Raw genomic sequence first — 23,249 nt, 5'->3', positions numbered from 1 at the left:
TATGAGCGTTTTTTCAGATTTCATTATTTTATTAGCGACGGTATTCAACCAACAACTGTGATTCCCTTGGCTAAAGAGCCCCTGTATAGTAACGATCACAGTTTGACCATGCTTTGAAGGTATTTGCCGTCATTTATTTTCTTGTTAAGATAGTGGTCGTCCTGTGGCATGAGAGATACATTGTCGTTTGTTGATGTGATTCATAAGTGTTTCTCGTTTCTCGTTTTTTTTATATAGATCATTAGACCGTTGGTTTTCCTGTTTGAATGGTTTTACAATAGCCATTTTTGAAACCCTTTATAGCTTGCCGTTCAAGGCTCCATGTTGAAGACCGTACTTTGACCTTTCATGATTTACTTTTACAAATTGTGACTTGGATGGAGAGTTGTCTCATTTGCACTCATGCACACCTTCTTATATCAATATATCACCAGTTCTATATTATTATTAGACTGAGAAATAAGAACATTCATCCTACAACAGTTGCCCCCTTTTCTTGATAAACTTACCGTAACACATCTTAAAATGATATATTTTTCTTATGTAATTTACTTCATTATGTTCCTTTGATCTTGCCGACTGATTGTTCCTTTCTCAGCGAAACCGAGTGATATGAAAATAATCGCTAGAAACTAAGGGGCTTGTGGCGTTGCTAATGAAATTGACATGAAATTGACAACGTCGTCATAGGTAAAATAACGATTAACAAATTATAATTAGTCATCTCAACTCGATTGCTTTTCTCACTTTCGCCGTGGCAGCTCATGCGAGAAAATCAATCTCGTTGAGATGATCAAATGCGAGAACATCAATCTCGCTGAGATGATCAAATGCGAGAAAATCAATCTCGTTGAGATGATCAACGACAATCTATAAATATTATATATAATTAATCAGTTTTAATCAAATATAATCATATCATACTTTATTGAATGATTATGTAGTTGACTTTTGCATCATGTTTAAAAAATTAAGATTGCAACTATTCTGCTCGTTGTGGGCGCCGTGATTTTCAAATAATAAAGTTAATGTTTTTTCTTCTTCGGCAGTTTTCACGAAGAACTTTTACTTTATCTTTAATAGTATAAAAATAAGGAGAAGTGTAATGATGTCTTTAGTGAGTATTTTCCAATGTTTGACTTTTCGTCCGTTGTTTTTTTTGCCATGTCATTGCCGAATTTAATCGTCTTATTATACGAGTTTGAATGTCCATTGGTATCTCCCGCCATTTTTTTAAAATAATTTCCCCTTAACCAATCTAAAAGAACAGAAAACCCGTTACCGGTACCAACAGAAGTTCATTAATAACCCATAGTAATGGAATACTGATACTAATAGTATTAAACCAAATTTACTGAAAGCAACCTCATGGATGAATGAAATATTTCATTAACAAAAGTATTAAAGGCAAACCCCCCTTTTTTGGGACGATTAATGCATTTGAATGGGGACATGTGTTTTTTTTAAATGGCTGGATCCGCCCCTGAAAGGAAACAAAGAGCAGCAGAACTTCAATGTAGAAAAACAAAAAATTCGTAAGGGTTCCGCGGAACCCAGTGTCTCGCCTACGTTTGCTGTAAATCGCATGCTCAACAAAAACAAGGGAAATCAATAAAAAATATTCCTCTCGATACTATCTTTTGATTGTAAGAAGCTTCTGTCCAAGTTTGGTAAAAATCCAGGATAGTTTATGAATCTAATAAATGTTTTAAAAACTTTAACAGCAGACTGTATGTAATGTTTACTAGAAGAAAAACTAAGTCCATTTATAAATAAAATACAGATACACAGGAACAAAATTTTAACAAAATTTCCTTCTAGATACAAGCTTCTGTCCAAGTTTGGTACAAATAAAAAATAGTATAAGAAAGTTATAAACATCCTAAACCTTTAACCACAGACAGAGTGAATGTGTTTTCCTGGCAGAAAATCTAAGTCCATTTAAAAGTAAAATACGGAAAAAATGGATTACTTTTTTTTTTACAAAATTTACTTCAGGATACTATCTTATAATCGTAAAGAAGCAACTGTCCAAGTTTGGTACAAACCCAGGATAGTTTAAGAAAGTTATTTAAATTTTAAAAACTTTAAGGCAGAAAAACTAATTCCATTTATAAGTAAAATACGAAAAAATAGAATTTTATTTTTACAAAATTTACTTCTGGATACTATCTTATGATCATAAACAAGCTTCTGTCATTGTTTGGTAGAAATCCAGTATAGTTTAAGAAAGTTATTAAAATTTCCAAAACTTTAACCACAGAGTGAATATTTGTGGACACCGCCGACGACGACGCCGACGGAATGTAGGATCGCTATGTCTCGCTTTTTCGACTAAAGTCAAAAAGGCTCGACAAAAAGGCATTCTTGTCTTACTTCGAGCTATAGATACAGGCGCGGATCCAGGGGGGGGGGGTGTTCCGGGGGTTGTAACCCCCCTTTTTTTGGACGATCAATGCATTTGAATGGGGACATGTAGTTAGAACCCCCCCCCCCCCCCCCTTGTCCTGGGTTAGAAACCCCCCTTTTTAAAATGGCTGGATCCTCCCCTGAGATATTAAGCCGTTTCAGCACATGTTCAACCCTCAAAATATAACCTGAGACTACTATAACTAGTCTCAGATATAACTATAAGATTAGTTAATTTTTTTTTATTATGTTTATGATATATACTAGTATGCGCCTGTTGTAAAACTTTCACTGATTCAGTTTAGTTATACAAATTTTATGTTAAGTGAAATTCGAGACATCACGGTCATAAAAGATCATAATCAAGAAATGGAATATTAACGATATGAAAGACTGAACTGAGTCGTCCCATTTATCAATCTTATTAAAAACCGATCTCTCATCGCTCCTGTTTCTGATATGTCGCGTGGGAGATCTAACGAAACCCGCTTTGAGGCCACATGTGAGTGACCTCGTAGGTGTGTCTTTTTCGACCAATGAAATTGAGTCTTCCACGATCTTGGAAGTTTAACGTAAGGCAAAGGGATGTAACTCATTTTATTTACGACGAAATTGTCAGTCAAAATAATTCATAAACTTTTTTGATTGGCTTATTAATAGGTCGTCAACTCATTTGCATATCTTTATAAATTCATAACTTTTAGTTCACTCACATGTGACCTCAAAGCCGGTTTCGTTAGATCTCCCACGCGACATATCAGAAACAGGAGCGATGAGAGATCGGTTTTTAATTAGATTGCCCATTTATCAGTATGTTAGCGGGATATTATTGTGAAGATTACCATGATAAATAGGCTACAATTAAAAACAAATTCTTCAGAGAACAATTGAAGGTCTTTCCACCTCGATAATAAGAATGAAATTTAAAAAACGATGATTGAAAATGTCACTCCGTGTTGATGTTGTGTGTTAAATCAAACTGATATAAAAAAAAATAATATTAATAGGTTTATGCAGAAGACTTAATTGTTTTATAATGAACCAGAAAGATATTTTAGCAAAGGTCAAAATCTAGAACGTAAAATTGACCTTGACCTCAATTTTGTGGTCGTAGGTCGGTGATCTCAAATCAAAAGACCCCAGGTCAATCACTTGTATGGTTGTGGAGAAATACTGATTTCAAATACATAAGGGGAGAAAACTCCTATAAGGGTTAACCAAAACACTTCGACTGAAATAGGTTGAAGTTGCGCTTAATATGATCCCTTATTGCAAACAGTAATTTAGCAAACACATCATATCATTAACTGTAACAGTTTCTTTTAGATAACGATGACAAGCAAAATTCAAAATTTATAACATGACCTTGACCTCAATTTCTAGGTCATAGGTCAGTGATCACAAATCGGAAGACCCGAGGTCAATCACTTGTATGGTTATGGAGAAATACTGATTTCAAATACAAAAGGGGAGAAAACTCCTATATGGGTTAACCAAACTTGACTCTTCAACTTTTAAAAATAGGTTGAAGTTGCGCCTTTTTGTAAACAGTTATTCAGTTATTTGGCAAACACATCATATCATTTACTGTCACAATTTTTTTTTAGAATAACCACAGGCACTCGTCTCAGAATTTATTTCCCCTATATACCTTTATATATTTTTGAGACAAGTGCCTGTGATGTGAAAGGCAATAGTTATATTTTATATTTTATTCTTGAGAAAAAAAAAATATTCTTCGGATTTTTTTTGCTTTAATCATTATTCATACTTGTCAATAAACATTGACACTCCAATACTCCTCAAAGATAAAAAATAAATATTAAGCAAACAAAAAAATAAACAAAATGTTTTCTTTTCCATTTTGTGCGAAACTGTTATTGTAGTTCTCAAATACCAATAATCATAAATCAGTCCGCGAAAGCCATGTTGATTTTGTGTTTTAACTCGCAACATATTAAAATATCATAATTGTTTTAATGATTGAACTATTTTTCAACAAATAACATATATTTATTTGAATTCATACGTTTAAAACCTGGAAAATGTGAAATCTTCTATGCGAACTTTTTTTACGCGTACTTCAAACAGGTACCTGTTGTGTTGTAAGGCTCAAAAGAAGAAGTGAAAATCTCAAGCTTCTCAGCGATAATCGAAGTTTTTAACACGTTATCCCAAGAATTTGGCGTTTAATGAAACATCGCAAATCTTATAAACATCAAACATTCAATCTGTATGATTTGACATTATGTGCAATTAAATTACAAACACACAATTATTGGCAAACGTCTTACTCTACAGTATCTTGCAAAATCCTTGGATTAACATCCTCAGCATCCAGAATATTGGTGAAGATTGGTGCAAGTTAAAGGTCATCGATACAGTCTTGATGCTGTAACAGCTTCAGAGCATGTCCTTTTCAGACAGGTTTGTCATTGTGAAAACTTTTATTTGTACATTCATGAAGCGGGTACTTCAGGTAGACCGTACACAGCAGGAAGTTAGGGGTTCTAAAAAAGTAAACACACCTTCATTTCAGGTAAAATTGAGAATACTTATAATCAGTTATCTTATGTCTTGTGTTTTCTTGACAGAAAAATAAAGATCTACAGTATCTTTCTAAATCCTTCGAGTAAAAGGTAGAGACCAATGTTCTAATACAAAAATAAAGTATACATTGGTATTTCCTAATTAGACTTAATACAAAATAGGACATTTTAGAATACAGTTTCATACCAAATACCATCAAAGACTGGAACCAATTACCACATGATCAGGGCTTTCCATTGAAGCCGGTAGCCGGCGGAAATCCGCCGTTTGCGGTGGCTTCAAGTGCCGGCTACTTCACTGACAAAAATATAATTCAAAAAGAAAATAATATCTTTTTCAAATGTTTACAGGCAGCCGAGAGACGTATTTTCGCAAAGTCGCGGTCACGATAGATCACGATAAACAAGGATGAAAAGTCAGTGTTTACCTTGGGCTAAATATAGTTCACATGAATTCAGGTCACTGATTGGTTGTCTATTTAAAGTCAGAATGCTTCGTTTCTTTTCAAAGATAACAAGAGAGACGTTCCGGTGGTCATTGAATGATAACAATAGAGACGTTCCGAGGGTCATTAACTCGTTGGCTTTTTTTACTTTTAAAACGTGAAGACAGTCAGATAGGATGACAATCTTATGTTATGCAATTGTCAAATTAAAGAAAGTGTAGTAGATCATATTGTTCAGAATCTGGAAAACAGTATCTTTTGAAGTTCATTTTTCAAAGCCCACGTGGTGTACAGAGAATCAAGGTCAAAAACGAAAGTAGAATATTGTCGACTCGACCTCAAATAAATAACATTTCCAAATGATTTATGTATCCGACTTATTGAACAGTTTACAAAAAAAGAGAAAATCAGAGGATATATCAATTTTCTGTCAATGCTTGAAAAATAATTGTATGATTTTAGTTACGCGTACCAGTCTTTAGAGAGAAAAGGGGGGTCATTTGTTTACAAATGCACGTAGTTCTGCAAAATAAATCGATCAAGATTTTTAACAAACCGGATTATTATATAAATAAATCTCTTTAAAAAGTAAATGAATTTTAAGCATAAATAAATGAAAATAAAAAACTATAACATAAAAAAAAAAAAATTCTTTGAGACTTTTTTTTTCTTTAATTTCATACATAAAAAATGGTCATTTGAAAGATGAAATTAGGTGCCAGGAGATTGCGAGAATGCAGGATTTTGCTCTATTTATGGCAGAGCTTCTGGGGGCCTTGAGCGGCCCCCAGACCCCCTGCCGTAAGGCACCAAGCTTACAGCTTGGTGGACGTCCGGCTTCGCCGAACGCATGTTACAGCCGCCTATAATTTTAATTCAGCCTTCTACTTCAATTTCAATGGAAAGCCCTGCATGATATTTTCATCAAGATTCAGACAGTAAAAGAAGGTAAAACCTTTAGCGAAATTGTAAGGGGGGCCCACTTGAGTAAAATACTTGATGCACACATAGTGTATTAATATCCTTGGATGTATCACTATATTCCTATCTGTATCATATGAAGATCAAGATTATACTAATAGTACATTTTGCAGTAATAATCCTGGTTGTTTTGCACACTGTCACTGATTTGTTTTGCTCAAATTTTCATTATCACCTGGCTCTTTCAAGCTGATGTTTTTAAGATTTACTTGGTGTAGAATACATACACCTTATCGCTATTCCTGACTGACCAGAGAATCTTTCACGCTTGAACTATTGACATTATACAATAATCACTTTTCCATTTTGGCGTCAGACATTTTTTATTATGATGTCAAAATTGTACGGGAACCTGTGTGATGTCCAGTAATGGCGGACAAATAGCGATAAGGTGTATTGTACAATGTTATACATGTACATGTACTTTGTACAATGACCAAGAATATTTAGATTTTTTAAACCATACATATACAAAATTCAGGTGTCAATTAAAATGAGGGCCCGCTAGGTGCAACAACCCCTCAATATACAAATTAACATTAAATCCTGGATCTGCGTCAGCATACAGATTGATTCTTTAATCTTTAATTATCCTCTCTATCAACTTTGGTTGATCTAGGGGCACAAGAAGTGCTACACACATATGGCACCTGTCATGATGCTCATCATGGTAAAGACAAATTGAGTTGGTAAATAAGAACAGGATAATAAAACATTTCCATGGTCATCTACAGAGATGGGCAAAAAGTATTTCGCTCACAATGGCAAGTGGCTGACTTAGGGTGCAGATTCTGGGGGTTGGAACCCCTTCTAGTTTAGAGACGATCAATTCATTTGAATGTTGACATACAATGTATGGCTGGAATGTTGACATATCGTAACATGTTCATAAGGGTTTGAAGGATCTAAATATACGGTGCAGGAAATGCTTACCCTTCCGGAGCACCTGATTTCACTCCCAGTTTTAGTGGAGTTCGTGTTATTTTTTATTTCTTATTTATAACTGTTGATGTAAATGTCTTTTGGTTTTGTGAGTCTTTGTTTACTCATTGGTTTTGATTGTTATTGTCCTCTTACCATGCAGGATTAATGCTATTTGTGCATCTTTAGACTGCTTTACCTAGACCAGTTTCACTCTAACATAAAAACTATTGTTGTTAATGTGTTCACTGGGCACTCTACATGCAGACTACAGTTAGATACAACTTGCACCATCCCTTGGTGTGTCTGGTCAAGAAATAGGATGAAAATGATCAAAATTGATGGTTTTTGCTCCTGATGACCAACTTTGGATCAAACTAATTCCCATCCATCCACAACCTGCTCACCCAAACAAGCTCCTCTACACACATTGTATAATTAATATGGATAAGGTAAAATTATTAGTTTTGAAAATGATGAGAGCTCTAGATGAAGATATCTACAATTTCAATATCAAACATGGTGGAGCATAGTCAAACCTCACTAAATCAAATTTTTCTCTTATTTATTTGTGCATCTGTAGCCAAGTGGTCTGAGTAGTAGTTCTACTACTGTAATCATTAGCCAGTCAACACTGAGGTTGTTAGCAAACTCCTGCTAGTGTGGGTGCACTTCACTCTAATCTTTATTGACTAGGATTGTCAGTTTTCCTATCGAAGGGTTTTCTTCTGACACTCCAGCTTCCTCCACCAATAAAATCTGGAGGCCAAGATATAGCCCTTAGTGGGGCTTATAAGTGGCTTTAAAACACCAACAATAAATCAATCAATCTCCTATTTCTTGCTTATTGTACTCAGACCAAACCCCTCTCTGGCCGGTTCAATTTTGAAGAATAAAACTGAGGACTATACAAGTTCGAATTCAGTTCTTATTAATTAAAATTTAAATATATAAACAGTTGACTCAATCAAGGAATTATTGCCCTTAAAATATGAATTTTTACACATTTGTTTTTCTAAGGAATCTATAGCAGATAGGAAAATCTGTAAACAGAAAAAAAAAAGAACAGCAAATTAAGACCAACTAAACACTGACATGCCAAAATTAGCATTTGACTCTTGATAAAAGTTATTTCCCTTGAACATGGAAATATTTTTAGTTACACTTTTATCTCCTGATTTAAGGCAATATTGTAAACAAACAAGTCACAAGATAGGAAATATGTGTTTGAATTTCTTCATAGATCGATGATCAAGTTTAAGTTTTTCTCCACTGTACATGTTAGCAGGGGGTCAACTTTATTTGTTGTATGGAATGATTGCATGGTGAAAATATTTGTCTGATTGGTTCATCTGACCTGGACCCAATTTTCACAGTTCACAGGTCAATGTTTTGATATTTTTTGCGGTTTGGTCTCTTTTCATCTTCATTGGTTTAAAGTGAAGTTTTATTGGTTAACCGTTAGGTTTGTTTCTTTGATACTTAACATAAATTACACAGTCCTACAGCATTGGCTTGCTTTCGAACCTCTAAAATTCTTCTCTATAATATAATTAGCCAACAGAATCCAACATAAAATTTCTTAAAATTGAGCTTCTGGCTTGTGGACTCCAAAGTTAAGACATGGACAGTACAGCAGCTTGAATTTTCAGTGTGTGCACCCTATTTATAGTTAATTGATGTTGGTGTTAAAGAAAGAAATAAAAGACACTTGATTTTTGTACTGATCTTGACATTTGAAATGATTTTTGTCTAATTTGTTTTGCAATGTGGATTATGAAATATGATACACATAAAATGTAATTACATTCACTGACAAGTGTTGTGTAAACAAGATTGAATTGTCTCCCTTCAGCCAAAATAAATCCATATTAAACACAATAAGTTGTAGAAAGGCAGAAAATATTATTTTAAATCTTTTTGATATCAAATTGATTACACTAGCAACTTATAAATAAAAAAGCCCCCTTGTCAAACCTCTTCCAGTGTAATCTTTTCATCTAGTTTTTCATGGTAGGTAAAACAATACAGGGGTGGAATCAGATTACAAACAATCAACAGATTGAAAAGATTGTCTGCCAATTAGTGCTTGAAACTTTAAACAAATTCCATTTTACACCCTCTTCTTTGTTTTTCTGTATATTTTGCAGATTTTTATATTTCTGTACATTCGTGTACATGTATGTTTATATTTCCTATTCACTAACACAGTCCTGCAGTGAATGAAACTGAGTAAACTGGGTCATATTTTGAATTAGAATGAAAACTATTAATAAAGAGAATATGATCCAGTATTGTTGCTTGGAATTATTTAGGTCATAATTAAGTATAGTCTGCAGTTTATGATGACCTTCAGATGTCATTGAAATAAATACACATCTTGGTTATGTAATATTATTGTTGTTGTAAATCATGATTTGGTTCTTATTTACATTGTAAACTTGGATTGTACAAAAATATGAGTTTAAAGCTTATTGATTTTTGTTTATGTAACAAAGGGGCTGCTGGCTCAGCCGCTAAGCCTTGTTACGGGGTCATAATTTTATGCGAAAAATCATTAGAAAAACGTTTAAACCAATAACAGGAACTGGTTGTTGCAGTTATCAAAGATCAAACAGATTCACTTTTGTTTTCATTTAATTCCAAGTCCAAGAAATAAACATAGGACAATGTCAATATCAAATGTACGACTCCTAACTGTAACTATCTCGACTCTCTGTTCTTACTCCTAATCCACACTATTTCTATTCTCTACTCTACTACTCTACTACTCTACTACTCTTTTACATTTATTTTCACACACTATTTATACTATTAATCAGACAATACTTCATTTGAAACAATACTCAAATTAATTTGACATTTCATAACACCTAGCAATAAGTAACAGTTTTCACATAATTAATATAAAAGATAATTATAATTCCTCATATAATCTCATTAACACATATTCTCCTATATGCTTAATTCTCTCACATTAATTCTCAATCTGTCACAAATCCTTAAATATCAAATGTCCCTAATTAACTCACATTTTGTTTTGACATGTAAATTATTAAATTTGTAAAAACAGTATTTCTGTAAAAGTCCAATTTTTGAATAAAATAATCAATTAAAATATAAGTCCAAATTAGCCTTATGACATATGGCTCCTCCTCCACTAAACACGTCCTCGTGTTCATAAAAGTTAGTAAAATCTTCCTCCATGTTCTTTTCTATCATGTCTATTGTTTCGCCGATGGTTAAAATGTCCTTGATGATACTCATCTTGTTGTTGAGTCCATCGTTGTGGTTGTGGATTCCAATGTTGTGGTTGTTGATTCCATTGTTGCGGTTGTTGAATCAACTTTTGCTGGTTTTGGAGCTGTTGTTGCTGGTACCGTTTTATCATTAAATCTTGTTGTTCATTTTTCTTTTTCAATTGCTCTATTTCTTCTTTCAAATTTTTCAGTGATTCTGTATATTGCTGGCCTATTGTTCTTTGCAATTGCTCATAATCAAATGCTAAATTCACATACTTTGGATGGTTTGCAACAATTTCCTCATAGTCTTCATCAAATTTACACTTAACTAAGTGATGCTGTCTTCTTTCCTAATTGCACGCTTCCATGATCCTCAAATTTTCACTTTTTAAAAATTCATTCCTCCAATGCAGGTTAAACATATCTAGATCTTCTGGTGTGGCTTTAAACTTTTCTAATTCCTCTTGTAATTCCTTAATTTGTATAACATGTGAATCTAAACTTGTCTTGATTGATTTTAGCTCTTCTTTCAGATCACTTATTTCTTCATCTTTCTTGCTATGTTGAAATTTAAATTTTCCACTGTTAATATTTTTCTCTTTTAATTTTTCTTTAATTCTTTTCAATTCGACTTTAACTGAATATGTTGTGTCCAAAGCACTTACAAAAGCTGTATTTCTGGTGTTTGTAAATGGTAATTCCAGCATTTGTCGTTTTCTGTCAAAATGTTCATTGAATCTGGATCGGTCCCTGTCTGCTCTCTTCTTACTTTTCACTTTGATGTCATTACACTTCTGATGTCCTTTTACTTCCACTGATGGTTTATGAATGTTACACATTCTTGCATAATGTCCCTTTTCTCCACATTTATAACAATTTTTGAAAGTAGCAAAACATAATCTGCTATGCCCAATTCCACATTTACCACATACTGGTCTTTGACTTCGAAAGTTCGATAATCTCCATTGTGGTCTTAAATTAAATTCCATATTGTCAGTTGTTGCTTTTAAAGGGGAAACACTCACTTGTTGCAGTAAAAGGTATCTGGTATCTTTGTTGAGATGATAAGTCAACTTGCCCGGGTCCTCCACCATATCTGTCACCAAGGTTCCTCCAGAGCACTGTTTGATAAGGGGGAGCTAACTCGTTTGTGCTTGAACCAAGGGACAGGGGGTCAGTCTATCGCTAGACTTAATGTTCTGATAGGCATAGCTAAAACGCAAGGAAGGTTTTCATAATTTAATTACTGTAACAATTTAAACGAATGATGATAACAAATCAATAAGTAAACAATTCCAAATAATAATAGTAATCTAATTAAAGTACAAAGTATCAATTCAAAATATCAATTTCCAAAGTAAAAACTATTTCTCCTTAAAATGTAAAATATAAAATAAATGCCAAAATTACTAAATCATAAAATATACTTAATCTCAAATTCAAAATGTAAAGTCTTAAAATAAAAGATTCTCAAAAGTATTTCCAAAGTTAAATTATGAGTCCGAGATAAATTTTGTCTCACACTACACAGTCAACTGGTAGACTGGTAGACAGTCTTATAGGGCCAGTATAATGACATGAGTAGTGTGAGGTCACGCTTCCGAAACACTGACTGTTATCTTAAAAATTATCAAAAATAAAAGGTGAGTCAAAAATACATTTTTGTCTAAACACTACAAAGTCAACTAGTAGACTGATCGACAGTCTTATAGATCCAGTATAATAGACTAGTAGTGAAAGGTTAGGTTTCCGAAAGGTGACTGATTTTCCTAAATTTCACAACGCTATTTATATTAAAACCAAATATAAATCAATATGACTCGACATGTAAATATTACTCTCATTAACAAAAAATAGACATTAATTAACAAAGCCTAATCCTATAATGTTTTGATAAAAACATAAACTTTCCAAGTGACATATGCTAATTACAATTAATATTTCAAAATAAGTGCTTTGAGCAAACTGTGACATTTCGAGTACTAATGCCACAGCATGTGTTTGAAGCTTTGCGTTCTTTCTTTCCTCCTTGCTTTCTTTTTTTTCATTGGAAAATCTTTTGCATACAAACTACTACAATAAACCCCTGTCCCCAGGAGTGCTCAGTCTGTCCCATGACATGTTTATAGCATTTAACTCAGGAAAATACAAATCAGATCTTCATGAAATTTTGTTTCATGCTTGAAGTGAGTATGCATTACTTTTATTGCATTTTTAATTGGTCTGTGCATCCCTTGTGCATCCTTCCGTCTGCACAGTTTCAGGTTAAAGTGTTTTGGTTAAAACTTTTGGTCAAGTTAGTTTTTGATGAAGTTGAAGTCCATTCAGTTTAAATTTAGTACACATGTTCCTAGGACTTATGATATGATCTTTCTAATGTTAATGCCAAATTAGAATTTGTACCCATTGTCATGGTCCACTTAACAAAGAAAAAGATAGTGGAGTAGGGCATCCATGTACTATGGATCCAGACACATTCTTGTTAGTTTTCTCCCTCAACAAATAATTGTAAACTAAATCATGGCATGTATGAAATTACACTACATTTTTCCAAGGAACTAAATATTAAGTCCTTGCAATTGTGTATTTTAAAATACATCAAGTAAAATTTAGAGAACAAGGCTTTCGAAAAAAAATGGCTACAAAATGAATGTAAGGAATTTGGAATATAATAGTTGGGAATTCTGATTGACTTTCACTGACATAAGACTCTCCTGTGCTTGTATTTCGATGTAAAATTAAGACCAAGGTAGGCAGTATTTGACGCTGGGTCAATAAGACAGTGTTGAAAATTGTTTGTCATGGAGGCATATGTGTGAAGCTAAACAATGAAGGCAACATCCCAGCATGTACCAGTGTCAGATCCAGGAGAAGGGTTCTGGGGTTGGAACCCCCCTTTTTTTGGACGATGAATGCATTTGAAGGGGGACATATGGTTAGAACCTTTTTCCTGGGTTGGGAACCCCCTTAAAAATGGATAGATCCTCCCCTGCATACTGTGCATATTCTGCAGTATGTTGTAAGTCAGATTTATGAATATCACTAACCACCTCTTGGGTAAATGTCCTGTAATAAATAATGATAATAATAAAAAACAAGGACATAATATAAGCTGTGGTTTGCTGTTAAACTGACATAAAACCCCTATGAAAACCAAAATTATGATGTATAATTAAATTTTTGTTGTCATATTGGTCATACAGTATTGAGCAATAAATTGGTAATAACCAGTTACAAATGTACCTTTCTCAATTGAAGCATGATACCTAGGCTATTGAATTATTTAATTTTAGAAAGGATTTGTAACACAACATTGAATTTTAATTTAAGGAAAGCAGCACAACATTTTATACAGGAATGTGTTTACGTCATTTTTTTATGGCCTATTTTTCAATCTTAGTAACTCTACCTATAAATGATATTTTACAAGCAATACATGTATCTGCAATGCACATTATTATAATAGCCTCATTTCATAAAAAAACATTCATTTCATTAAAATGAATTAACCATTTTCAACTGATTTTTCAATTACTTCACCCCATTGGATGTTATTCATCAAAGACATTTTACACCTTTAACATTGGATAAAGTTAAGGTTAAATGTCAGATCAGGTCATTGGACATATTCTCTATGCTTGACTGATGAAATGTAACATTACATCTGTATTAAACTATATTCGGTAAAAACTGAAATATCCTATTTTTCTTCATATTTTGTCGAGAAATAGAAAACACCTGAAGGCTACAAATTTTTACACAAGATATATTTATGTCAGGTGACATTGTTTCTCAATGTGACAGTCCTCTTGTGTATTTGTTTTTATGTCAGTCATTCACAGGCAATATTGATTTCGATTATTATTATTGGATTAGTCAATATACCTTTGTAAAACGGATTAAAATATGTGTAATCAACAATTTGATATTACAATATATTTGTGACTAGGATGATAGATCATGATAAGTATATGTAACAATAAACCATCAGTTAATGATGTTGTTAGGTCTAGTGGATGTTGAACGCTTTTTCCAGAGGATTATCAATTATTGAGGAAACTTGTATCCAATTTGAATTTGAAATTTGCTGAAAACCAATCATATTGCGACTAGAAAATAATTACATAAAACATGTAATCAAGTGCATGATGATTGCATATGATAAACTATAAGATTTAATGTGTACACCTTTCTAATTAGTTTACCTGATGTATGATAAACAGTAGAGGTCAGAGGTCAATATTAATCTCAGCATGGAATAGAGGATGTGAAATTTTGAAGGTCAATTGTTGTTGAATATTCATCTACATGTAGTTAATTGAAGATTCAATCATACATCACAGCTGTTACATCAAAAGAAGATGCATCTGTCCTCCATTAAATAAGAAGGAATCTATTTTGCAACAAGTGCCTGAATGTTTCTATTCTAGTTGATTGATGTGATATTCTAGACGTACAGAATGTGTGCTGAACCATCGTTCATGTGTTTGTTTTTAGCTTCTTTTCACCTTGTATATCTTGTGTAGTTCTGTTCAGATTTTTTATGTGTATTTTCATATCAGTTATAATATGCATTTCCTGAAGGAAATTATTCTAAGTAATGTTTGAATGGTTTTATAGTGTGGCGTTAAAAGGAATACAATTTTGAAGATAAATATTGCAATTGCTTGACAGTATTTTGAAATTACGTTAAAATGTCTCTTAAAAAAGGAATGAAAAAGAAATGGCGGTCTATGGATGTACTTTTCCGTTCAGGATCAAAAGAAAATTTGAGTGGATTGTTACGAGGATCTAGGGAAAATCTTAGTTCTATAAGTGGATCACGGGAGAAAATAGATAAAATAGGTCGTCCAAGTTCTATAGAAAAATTAACGGATTTAGATTACAACCATAACAGTCCAAGAAGTAATAGAAGCTTTAAGTTCAGGTTGGTAAATAAATCACTGGTGCTTGGGGGAAGTCCTTATGATATAGGTCATTCTCCTTGTAGTAGATTGACTTCATAGGTGTATAGTGCAGGGTGAAGCCAGAATGACGTCAGACATTAGCAAAGAAACACGACATATACATGTATAATGTACAATAATGTTACCATGAATATTTGACAAAACTCATAAAAACTTTTAAGAAAATTTACTATTGACAGCACCCAATTACAAAATATGTTTATAAAGTTTTAAAGATAAAAAATTGATTTTTTTTGAGGGAAGGAATATTTCAGTTAAAGTTTCCTTTTTTGACCGTCAATATTGGTTCACCCATATTGAGTAAAAGTTGAACCAGTCCAATGACTAAGCAGTATTTTCTAGGAATTGTTGACTTTGTTATAGTTTGTAATCAATCACTTTAAAGATGAACATGCATGTACTAATGTTACAGAAGCCTGTCTTTTATCATTAGATCCTTCAAATGTCTTTTCTTAAATGTGCAGTTTAACTTCTTGTCTCAGGCCATAAAGAAGAATAGGTTTGCTTGCCCAAACGCTACCTACCCAGAAAAAAGCTGCCTACTCAAATTCTTTTATTGTCCTGATTTGAAGAAGTTTTTTTTTAATCAGATAGGCATGAAGACTAATAAACATCCGATACTTCAATTTCTCTTTTTGAAAAAAAAAAGAAAATGCCTACCTACCTACCCACTGTCTCAACCTTATGGGTAGGGTTTGGGCAAACCAAAATATTTTTAATTGTGGCCTCATTCATGTTATTTAGGTCTATACAAAATGTATGTATCTTATATATATATTTTTTTGTAGTATTTTTTTTTAGTATGAGTACATGTTGACAATGAATTCAAATTTTGTTGTGGTTGGGTTTTATGGTTGGGTGTGCGGGAGGGGGTGATAATTTTCTAAAAAATAATATTTGGAGTAGTGAACTAGTCTATATCCGCAGATTTCCGTGTAATGATTATTGATTTCGTGGGGAATAGTGCATACTTCACAAATTTGAACTGGACCTGACATTTGTTGAATTGTGCTAAAATTGTAACATCCATTTGACAGTTTATGATTTTTTTAAAAAACTTTTTTAAGGAAATACATGTATGTTAAAGTCGTCTGGTACAAACTTATCATCTTTACAAGCAATAATCATTCTTAGATTTGTATGAGTTTAAGAATTCTTTAAATGTTTTATTTCTTATAGGTATTTTCTATATTTAATTTAGGGCCTCAGTCACTGGCCAAGTGGTCATAGTACATGTAGTCTAACTACTATAACATTAAGGTTGTGAGTTTAAATCCAGCACCTGTCAGGTGTGTCTTAATTGACTTGTATTGTCAGTTTTTCTACCTAAGCTTTTGGACTTCAACTTCCCCAAAACTGGACAGAACGACATACTCTGAAAAATAGATATCCTCACAGAGACTAACAACGCATGGTTTAGATACATGTAGCCCAAGTTATCATTTTGTACTTTTACCTGTACACACCTACATGTAGATATTCTTAGAAATATCCTTTTGGTTTTTCCAAAATTGATAGCCTTTTTTCAGTTGACCACTATTTGTTTTGAGATTTACCGTATCAATATCTTATCAGCTGTTACAATATATCCCTAAACATCTTTATCAGCAGTTGCAACCTTGTTGCCATGGTATTTTGACTTAAACATAATAAAATATGCATTTAATATGCATTTTCTGGCATTACATAATTTTTAACTTGTAGAGTAAATACCTATGACAACAACCCAGCAAATTAAATTAGCAAGAAAGAGAAAAATCTGAAATGTTTATATATATTAAATACTTACATGTTTTACCTATATATTTTCAATCTTGCTAATAGTACTGATAAGTTAGATGTACTTTAAAAGTATCTGTAACCAGATATTGATCTGCCTAGGTATTTATGTGAATTAAAATGTAAATAAAAGGAAATACCTCTGATAATTAGCATTAGACAGCAGTTTGGTCTGTTTTGATTAATTTTTTCGTTGAATTGACATTCTGTTGTTACTTTTATGTTCTTACTTTTACCATTTTGATTATATTAATACATGCAATTTATTATAATATTCATACCATTTTACATAATTATTTTACTATCATTTCAACATGTCTATCAATAGATTTTAAGTAGTGATTACAAGCTGTCTTAAGGAGTTAGCAAATGACTAGTTATTGCATACTAGATATATATAAGTAGTTGACAGTTGGATGGTGGAAGCAAGGGGAGATCCCTTTATACTTCCTGGAACTTTGCAAGGCCTGTTGCCAACAATTTAGTAGTGGACAAGCGCCTGGTATACCAGTTAATCCTATCACGGCTGCTTCTTAGTAACCTTCAATTCAAAGGGGCCTCGGTTGCTGAGTTGTGTATGTAGTAACTACTGTAATCACTAGCCATTCAATGGAGGTTGTGGGTTCAAACCCAGCTCGTGCGGATGCACTCAACTCCCAATATTAATTGATTAAGATTGTCATTTCTTCTATCGAAGGTCAGTGGTTTTCTCTGGGCAGTGACTCTGTCTTCCTCCACCATTAAAAACTGCCCTCAAGGAAAAAGCCCCAAAGCTTTGCTTAAAAGTGACGTAGAAAATGAAATGAAATATACAATTCAAAGACAATACTGGTATATATTTATGGAACTCGTATATACAACTGCTACATGTCAATTGAATCAATTAGAAAATATTTAGAATGTTTCTTAGAGTACAAAACATGTTAAAGGTGCAATAAGACAAAAAATAAAATATGTTTGAAACATTTTTAAGGGGAATATTGAACCAGTATTTAGCTATGATCACAAGATTGGTTTGGTCTAAATAACTTAAAAAACATTTCTTGTGTATAATTTACTTGCAGGATGTGTGGGATGTACAAATTTGTGCCACATCCTTAAATCTGATTGATGCATATAATATCCTGTAGAGAAAGTGCCATGAACTCTGTACACTATTAATCTTTGCAACAACTCTTTGAGGGGTCTGTGGTTAATGTTTGCAATACCAATTTTCTGTCCCTTTTTAAGTTACCCTCATTTTCCTGTGGTAGTCCAAATTCTTCCCTCCAGACCACTGGATGAAAGGCAACCATCCATCAATCCAATGATCACAAAACAAATGTTAGCTGGAAAATTTTGTATAGGGCAGTAGCATGAAGGCCGATTTCTGTGACCCGCTTAAAAACCAGTCATATGCTAGTTATGTGTTATGTAACTGATTTACATTTGATTAATATGTTGTTATCTATATATAAAATAACATCAAACAGAACTTAGAAAATGGACCTTACGCTGTTGCACAAGTGCTAATAAATATTTATCTGTCTGTTTATATTTATTATTATGAAGTGATTGCATAACAATCAACAGTTTTTCTGGGTTATTTTCTGGGTCATATTCGTTTATTCATATTAGAGTAGATGCATGGTGTCCAGTTAATAATACACATGAAATTCTATAAGGATTCCATATATAGTGTAATTTTTGTTCCATGGAATTTTGTAGTTTTAAATAACATTTTAAATACATATAAACATGATATGTATAAAATCAAATTTTAAAGTTGAATAAGTTTCAGTGGGCTTAAATTTGGCAGCTAAAATGTTCCTTCAAACATTTCGGAGAAATATATTAGTGAACTTGTAGACATTTATTCAAATGATTTATGCAGAAACAACATATGCACTCAGACAAACAAGATGATATATATATACATGTATAATATATCTAAAGAGAGAAAGTAAAATATTACAGATTTTGAACATGGTAATTGAAAGTGTACAATGTATATATAAATGTCATGTGTGAATCATTCTTTTGATAAATGGAAAGTGACAGTATGTCTCACTGTCAGAAAATGTGTATTGTGTTCATAATCAATTTCCTGGATGTGCTTATCTACACATTTCAAAATAATAATTGATAAATGTAGGTCAGAAAAAATACCCTGAATTATCACATTTAACATAATTTTCACAGAAGGCAATACACATTTTGTTTTCATCCAGCCAACAGAAAAGTGGGGGGAGAGCATTATGTTTTGCAGTCTATTTATTCAGAATTAAGTTTTAGTTTAAGGTAGTTTACTATGAACATGATGAAGTATTGGTTATATTAACTTCAAACTTAGTAAGAACAAAGTTTTTCAATCATAAGCCAAATTGGGGTTTTCACCCAATTTTTGATTCTCACTTAACATGGAAATTTGTCCAGTTAAAGTTTTTTTGTGGTCACATCAACTAAAGTTAGAGCACTTGTTTATTGTCCCCTGCCCAACGATTTGTGGGTGGCATAGAAATTACTGGGTGAACTTCAGGTCTTATTAGCTCACTCATGTGTACAATTGTTGTCTATCCACGTCCACTTGTATTTTTGTCCATCTGATGAGTTAAGCCTTTTTCAACTGATTTTTATAGTTCGTTCTTATGTTGTACTGTTATACCACTGTCCCAGGTTAGGGGAGGGTTGGGATCCCGCTAAAATGTTTAGCCCCGCCACATTATTAATGTATGTGCCTGTCCCAAGTCAGGAGCCTGTAATTCAGTGGTTGTCGTTTGTTTATATGTTACATATTTGTTTTTCGTTCATTTTTTTTACAAAAATAAGGCCGTTAGTTTTCTCGTTTTAATTGTTTACATTGTCTTATCGGGGCCTTTTATAGCTGACTATGCTGTATGGGCTTTGCTTATTGTTGAAGACCGTACGGTGACCTATAGTTAAAGTCTGTGTCATTTTGGTCTTTTGTGGATAGTTGTCTCATTGTCAATCATACCACATCTTCTTTTTTATATTATTTATATGAAACTTAGTTATACCATAGGTTTAAAAATTTATATTAGCATCTTGGGAGTTAAAAAATCAATGTGGATCAATTATTTTAAAAAGAGTTATGGCCCTTTGAAATATTGATTTTATAGAAAATTGGAGTGTTACAATGTGTTAGCACTCTCATGTGTACAATTCTTGCCAGATTTTTATGAAATTAATATTGTATGTACATGTATATCAGTTAATATCATCAATGACACCTAACAAATTCCCTAATCATCAAGCCATGTTTTCGACACTTGAAAATAAGTGCTGATAAAATTATTACAGTTTCAAGCCCATTAAAATGGAGCACATTGCATTTGCGCTTAGATATTTATAAAAAGATTTTAAAGAACAAAAAACTTGAATTGGTATGTACATGTATGAGAGAGACATATGTTGAATTATGAAAATTCAAGGAATAAAGACTTACTCATTAGTTGTTCTGTGCATCGTCACCCAATGGTTTCAACCTAATTTGACAAAGGTTACCATTTGCTCACTCTTCAGTGTATTTTCTGATGTTTGGTTTCTGATTTGATACATTTAGAGTGCATTTGTTTCTAACCCGAAATTTTGTTATCGATGACTATCGTTTAGTAAACGTTAAGCTGCTAGAAACAAATACATCGTTTAATAAACTTCATCGACCCCACGTAGTCGGACAGAAATAGATTACACTCACGCACTGTAAACAAACAGGTAAAAGTGTGGGAAATAAATAACCAGGACTTTGCGAAACAACACGTGCTCGTTATTATTTAAACGACAGATGCAGAAACAAATTTATCGTTTACACGTCTCAACGATAAACGATCAACGACTACGCGACTATTTTGCGCGTACATCCTTTATGTGAACGATGTCAACGTTGACCAAAAAATGTAAGAAACAAATGGATTAAACGACTACGCGCGTAATCGTTTACATCGTTTAGGTTAGAAACAAATGCGCTCTTAGTGTGACAAATTTACTGCCTAACCCAATAGTCTTGCTTTAAATTTTATGCTGAGCAACAGCTTGCCCTGTTTTGCCTTAGACAAGTATAATTAGAAAAATTCTACGAAATGTACTATTATCATATATTTTATTGTAAGTAAAATGTCTTCTTTAGAAAAGGATATAATTATTTACCCTTGATTTTATTGTATATTTCAGACTTGGTAGTCTAAGTAATGTAAAAGAAGACCCAGGATCACAGAAAAGGGATGAAGGTGGAGGCAGTGACAAAGACCTTAGTAATGGTTGGTATCAAAATAAAATGGGACTAGATTTATAAAAGGTCCAGACTTGGGAAGAAATTATTATTTGAGTTAATTGATAGATCTATGAGGGTCTTCATGGGGAAACCTTTATAACGATTAACAGTAAAAATTCTTGCCAAATAAAGTAAACAGTAATTTTTGGTGCATGACAATAAAATGTACAATTCTTTTAGACAATAATTTTGACGAATCATGATCTATTTTTCTCTTCAAAAGTAACGGTATTGAAAATAATATGAGACCTCTGAAGAATCACTTTAAGGATATATTGAAGAATCATAGTACAAAAAAATGTAACATGTTAACCAATTTGAAGCTAAAATGAAAATGACCATTTGACACCTGACAGTAAAGGGTATTTCTACCCTCATCTATTGTTAGTAAGTTGAATCTTGTATGATTGTAATGGAATATAGCAAATTCAACACAAACAGTGTAAGGGTCACTATCCTTGTTGTCATGAGTATGCTTGATATCATTGCATTTTGCCAACACAAATCTTCATTGGTTTTGTTTCAATCATACGCTGGTTGAGAAAACTATATTGGTATACCAATGTCCTTCTGCCCATCAACCAATAAATCAAATTTTATTTCCTCAATGTTAATGTAATTTTATAACTCAATATTCGATTTTACAAAAGGCAGCTGCTTTTTGATTTTGAACATTGTTGGCGTTGTCCTTTCAGAGTTTAGGGATTTCAACTGTTTAAATTAAGGTAATTTTTCACATGTCTGAAAATAACTAAATGACTTGATTGGTTTGTTTGATTTCCTTGAAGGTTTATATTTTTGTTCAGATTGAAGCTCCAGTTATTTTTTCAACTTTCTGGTTGGGTGTTTCTGAATGAGAGTTACAAGACATTATATTACATTGTTATACAATGATTCATCTTGAATATTTTTTCTTGTGCTAAACTTGCACATTTGGATGAAAGGAGATGCGAAGTATGTATATTTGTATATGTCTATGTGATAGGAACACAATGACACTAATAACTTAACAGACTGTTCTACACAAAAAGATCATGTCACCTCTTATTTATGATCACACAGATTTCATGGTTTGCCCATTGTCAAAGAGGAGTTATCAAAGTGTTTTTCTAGATTGGAGTTTATTATTAAGCGAACACATGTGACAGGTACAAGATGTGTTTTATAACATACTGTGGATCATTTATATTTGTGGATACAAGTTTTCGTGGATTTACCCCTGATTTAGGAAAATTTGCATGTTCGTGGGTATTTAATTTCGTGGTTTTGCCAAAATTCTGCATACAATCCTACAGAAAATTTGTTATTCGTTGAACATTTAACTTCCTGATTCACCTGTAGCATAGATGCCAACCATTACGATTTTTGCGTAGTTTTTCCGATTTTGCTATAAAAACTACGCTGTTACGGTCAAAGTCGAATAGTTACGGATTACCAATCATTGCCGTTCAATTTTGTAAAACGCGGATTTGTATCATTACTTTTCCGTCCTGGTCCGGTATTTAGAAAACGCCAATGTAATGCTTCCGGTTTCTCGGGAGTTATCAACCTATTGTTGAGTAACTAACTGACTTCCGAAGATTCAAACTTGCATTTTATGAAGGAGCTTTCCCCCTTTCTCTACTTCTCCTTGACAAAACGAAAATGTACGAGTCGAGAACATCTGAACAATTAATGAATGGAAT

At 32.9% G+C, this 23,249-nt stretch overlaps 1 protein-coding gene and 1 long non-coding RNA gene across 51 annotated transcripts in view; one reads left to right on the top strand and one right to left on the bottom strand.

Annotated features, from left to right (window-relative positions):
• Positions 1–4,400: 4,400 nt before the first annotated feature.
• Positions 4,401–14,894, bottom strand: LOC139524586 (uncharacterized). The gene is made up of 2 exons (XR_011664819.1): positions 14,754–14,894; positions 4,401–4,919 (listed from the first exon to the last, which is right to left on the bottom strand). It is a non-coding gene; the product is annotated as an uncharacterized lncRNA (long non-coding RNA).
• The window catches only part of LOC139524583 (rho guanine nucleotide exchange factor 11-like), a 126,365-nt gene continuing 107,606 nt past the window's right edge, over positions 4,491–23,249 (top strand). For 23 of the 50 annotated variants that reach the window (XM_071319499.1, XM_071319475.1, XM_071319473.1 and 20 more), the window contains exons 1-2: positions 15,048–15,475; positions 21,465–21,550. In XM_071319499.1, coding sequence (XP_071175600.1) covers positions 15,243–15,475; positions 21,465–21,550 — 319 coding nt within the window. In that variant the 5' untranslated portion in view covers positions 15,048–15,242. Of the gene's footprint in view, positions 4,837–15,047; positions 15,476–21,464; positions 21,551–23,249 lie in introns of those variants that run through there. The other 27 variants (XM_071319501.1, XM_071319500.1, XM_071319497.1 and 24 more) reach the window with 3 other exon arrangements.

This window comes from Mytilus edulis, chromosome 5 (genome assembly GCF_963676685.1).
Source record: "Mytilus edulis chromosome 5, xbMytEdul2.2, whole genome shotgun sequence".
Lineage (NCBI taxonomy): Eukaryota > Metazoa > Mollusca > Bivalvia > Mytilida > Mytilidae > Mytilus > Mytilus edulis.
The sequence above is the reverse complement of the archived record's forward strand: the minus strand, read 5'-3'. Positions and strand labels throughout refer to the sequence as shown.